This window comes from Silene latifolia, chromosome 2 (assembly GCF_048544455.1).
Source record: "Silene latifolia isolate original U9 population chromosome 2, ASM4854445v1, whole genome shotgun sequence".
In the NCBI taxonomy this organism is placed as follows: Eukaryota; Viridiplantae; Streptophyta; class Magnoliopsida; order Caryophyllales; family Caryophyllaceae; genus Silene; species Silene latifolia.
The window spans coordinates 165,098,659-165,102,208 of NC_133527.1; the positions used below are offsets into that span (position 1 = coordinate 165,098,659).

Below are 3,550 nucleotides of genomic sequence, written 5' to 3' on the forward strand. Positions count from 1 at the left end.
GAACTCGCTGCTTATACCCATACTGTGCATAGATGCAGGCTCACCAATCATCGACACAACCTCGAAGGAAAGAATACGTGTATGTGCGCCAGAATTGAAGCCTGTTTTGGGAATGCTCTTTGATAAACTAGAGGATGGGCTAGAATTCTATAAGGCTTATGCTGCTAATTCTGGTTTTAAAATGAGGAAGTCGACGCAACGAAACATAGACGGGGTTGTCATGACTAAGTACTGTGTGTGTAGTAAGGCTGGAGAAAGTAAGCCTAGAGGGAAGGTAAAAAGAGACAGAGAACTAGAATTTCATGTAATGCAAAGGTTTTTTTTCGAAGAAATGAACAAGGACAATATGTGATTGCTGACATTCATGAAGGTCACACCCACCTCCTCTCAACACCAAACACAGTGGTGCATTTGACCGAGTCACGAGAATTAACCCTTATACATAAAACCATGATTGTTGAGAATTCTAAAGTGAATAAGGGGCCTGTGCAAAGCTTTAGGATGTTCAAAGAGTACGTGAAATGATATCAAAATGTAGGGGCATCACTCGAGGACTTCAAAAATTTTTGGAGGGATGTGAAGAAATTTAATAGAGGGTATGACGCGCAAATGATGATTGAAAATTTCATGCACAAAAAAGCCATGTGTAGTTCGTACTACTTTGATTTTGATGTTGACGATCGTGGACGACTATCTAGGGTTTGTTGGTTTGACCCTATAGCTATAAAGAATTACAGCCTCTTTGGTGATATGACGTCTTTTGACACGACGTTTAATATGAACACATATAAAATGATATTTGCACCTTTCACGGGGGTTGACCATCACAAAAAATGTGTGACATTTGGAGCAGGACTTATAAGGAAAGAAACTGATGAGGATTTCGTATGGTTGTTTCGGAATTTTCTGAGTGCAATGAGCAATAAGTATCCTGTGTGCATAATTACTGATCAAGATAGTGGCATAAAAGCAGGGGTTAAAACAGTGTTCGGGGACAAAACTCAACACAGATATTGCATGTGGCATATAATGAAAAAGCTACCAGACAAGATCGGAACTACGCTATATCGAGAAACTAACTTCATGAAAGAGTTGTGCTCCTGTGTTTGGGCAGAAGATATCGAACCGTCTGAGTTTGAGGAACGGCGGTGCTCGGTTATATCCTCATACGGGCTGACCGACAATGAATGGTTCGATACGATGTTTGACAAAAGGGCTTCTTGGATCCCAGCATATTTCCGGGATTTATTTATGGGTGGACTAATGAGAACCACGTCCAGGTCTGAGTCCGAGAATAGCTTTTTCGGTAATTTCATGAACCCAAACTTAACTTTGGTTCAGTTTCTTATGAGGTTTGAAAGTGGACGCTCAACGATGGAAACAATCCAAATTAATAGCCGAGTCAAAAAACTCCTTCCCTGATCTAGAAACGCCTCACCCTTTGGAAAAACACGCTTCTGAGTTCTACACCCCAGTGATGTTTTCTGAATTTAAAAACGAGTGGGTGGCTGCTTGTTTCACCTGTGGTGTTAAAATTTTAGGGGTTACTACCAGTGACAGCATCCCCATTATTGATCGTGAAAAAGACAAGGTTTACTATGTTAACTTTATCTCCGACGAAATGAAAGTGAACTGCACCTGTAAAAAGTTTGAGAGACATGGAATTTTGTGCCGTCATGCGCTATACGTGTTGAAAGAACAAGGCCTTGACAATGTTCCAGATCAGTATCTGTTAAGTAGGTGGAGCAAATTGGCAACATGTTAGCCGATTTGTAATAATGTGCCACATACTTTAATTGAAGATTGTAACTCATTAGATGTTAGACGACACAAAATTGGTACCCTATGGTCCGAGGTGTTCTCATGTGTGACACTCGCTGAACAAAAACCTGAGTATGTGGATGAATTAATGGGCATTCTGAAAGGTTTCAAAGACAAGATAAGCGCACAAACCAGTACGTCAGAATGTAGTAGTACTAGTAACACGGGTGATAGGATGAGGAACAAGACTAGGGAACTTGAGATGCTCTCAGGAACAAAAATACCAACAGAAGTGGTAGTCTTGCCTCCTATTAAGTCAAAGACGAAAGGGTCTGGAAAACGAATGTTGTCCCAAAAGGAAAAAGCTACGAAAGAACAAAAGAAAGCGCCCAGGAAATGCAATGCTTGTGGAGAATTAGGATTTCATGATAGTCGGAATTGTCCTGGGAGAGTATGATTCCATTCATACCGGTACGTTGATATTTGTGGTGTATTCATTATTAGAGAATATGGAAAGCAGATTAAATTTGTAAGATGGTACTTGATTAAGAAATAGTATTGTTGTACGTACAAAAATTTGTAACCGTTAATGTTTGATATCCTTTTTTTGTTTCAGGATTGAACAACGAAAATAGTTGAGGATCACAAACACAAAGATATTGATTAATGGCAGAATGATTGAAGACTTCATTTTTGAGTTGTTCTATGTGATTTTTGATCATTCTTTATTTTGATCTTTTTTTTTCCTTTGTATGTCTTTTATTTTTTATTATTCGTATATCACAAGATACTAGCGTATCTACATGGATTATATGTGCATCTGGCAAGTCTGAAAGTGTATCTATCAGGATTGTGAATGGAAACACTTGTATTAACATATACAAGTGAAAGTTTATTGAAGGCTTGAGTTTTTGATATTAAGAGCTATTGAATCTGCTCGTTTTTTGATATGTGAATTGGTAAAAAGTAAACTTTCAGCTATTGTCCAATAACTGATGATTTCCTAACTATGTGCAAGAGACAAAAAGCGTGAATATTAACACGACTGTTGCACATGTTTTACATGAAAATCGTACCTATTAGTATTATTTGTGTAAATAAGCAGCGTAAAATATTAATAAACAATGATTCGCGAATTTAAGTTCCATAGACAAAAACCTAATATTGTATGACATCTAATTATCTATTACCCGATGATTTCATTAGACACGATTGATTTCATTAGACACGATTGATATTGTATGACACTAAAAAAAAAATATTCGGTTGTTGGTGGGTTGTGTAAGTATATATTATTAATATGTTATCACGATTGATGTTGTGTCTATGTGCAAAAGTAAACAAGCGTGTATATTAACACGATTGTTGCACATATTATACATGATGAGCGTACGTAGTTGTGTAATATTGTATGACGATTAATTTATCAGACCATTGCCACATAGCAAAAGAAAGAGGTTGCCCAATTTCCAGCCCATTGCCACATAGACACCACCATTTGTCTAAACACAAACAGACGGAATGGGATGCATATCCTACATATTATCCACAAAAAGTAGGGGCGATGCCCTTCCATTACAAACTGACAAAACTATCATGATTCCATATCCAACAGGATGCCACAGATGAAAACAACATGAACCAAAGGCGTTTCAAAAGACGCCTTGTACTTAGATAACCAGATACTCAGATAACCGTAAACGAAGTTAATACAATGCAACAGAACCCCAATTACACCATCACAAAGTCCATAAGATATACATGACTTTTAATAAGCCTACATGTCAGC

The 3,550-nt window shown here is 37.6% G+C and overlaps 1 protein-coding gene across 1 annotated transcript; it reads left to right on the top strand.

Moving 5' to 3' along the window:
* Positions 1-642: 642 nt before the first annotated feature.
* LOC141641570 (protein FAR1-RELATED SEQUENCE 5-like) lies at positions 643-2,383 on the top strand. The gene is made up of 4 exons (XM_074450227.1): positions 643-1,306; positions 1,542-1,736; positions 1,818-2,212; positions 2,378-2,383. The coding sequence occupies exons 1-4, from the start codon at positions 643-645 to the stop codon at positions 2,381-2,383; spliced, it is 1,260 nt and encodes a 419-aa protein (XP_074306328.1).
* Positions 2,384-3,550: the final 1,167 nt, after the last annotated feature.

Coding starts and splice junctions, on each gene's coding strand:
- LOC141641570 (XM_074450227.1), top strand. CDS start 643: ATGTGTAGTTCGTACTACTTTGATTTTGATGTTGACGATCGTGGACGA. Junction 1,307..1,541: donor GTCCGAGAATAGCTTTTTCG/GTAATTTCATGA, acceptor TTAAAATTTTAG/GGGTTACTACCAGTGACAGC. Junction 1,737..1,817: donor TCCAGATCAGTATCTGTTAA/GTAGGTGGAGCA, acceptor GTAACTCATTAG/ATGTTAGACGACACAAAATT.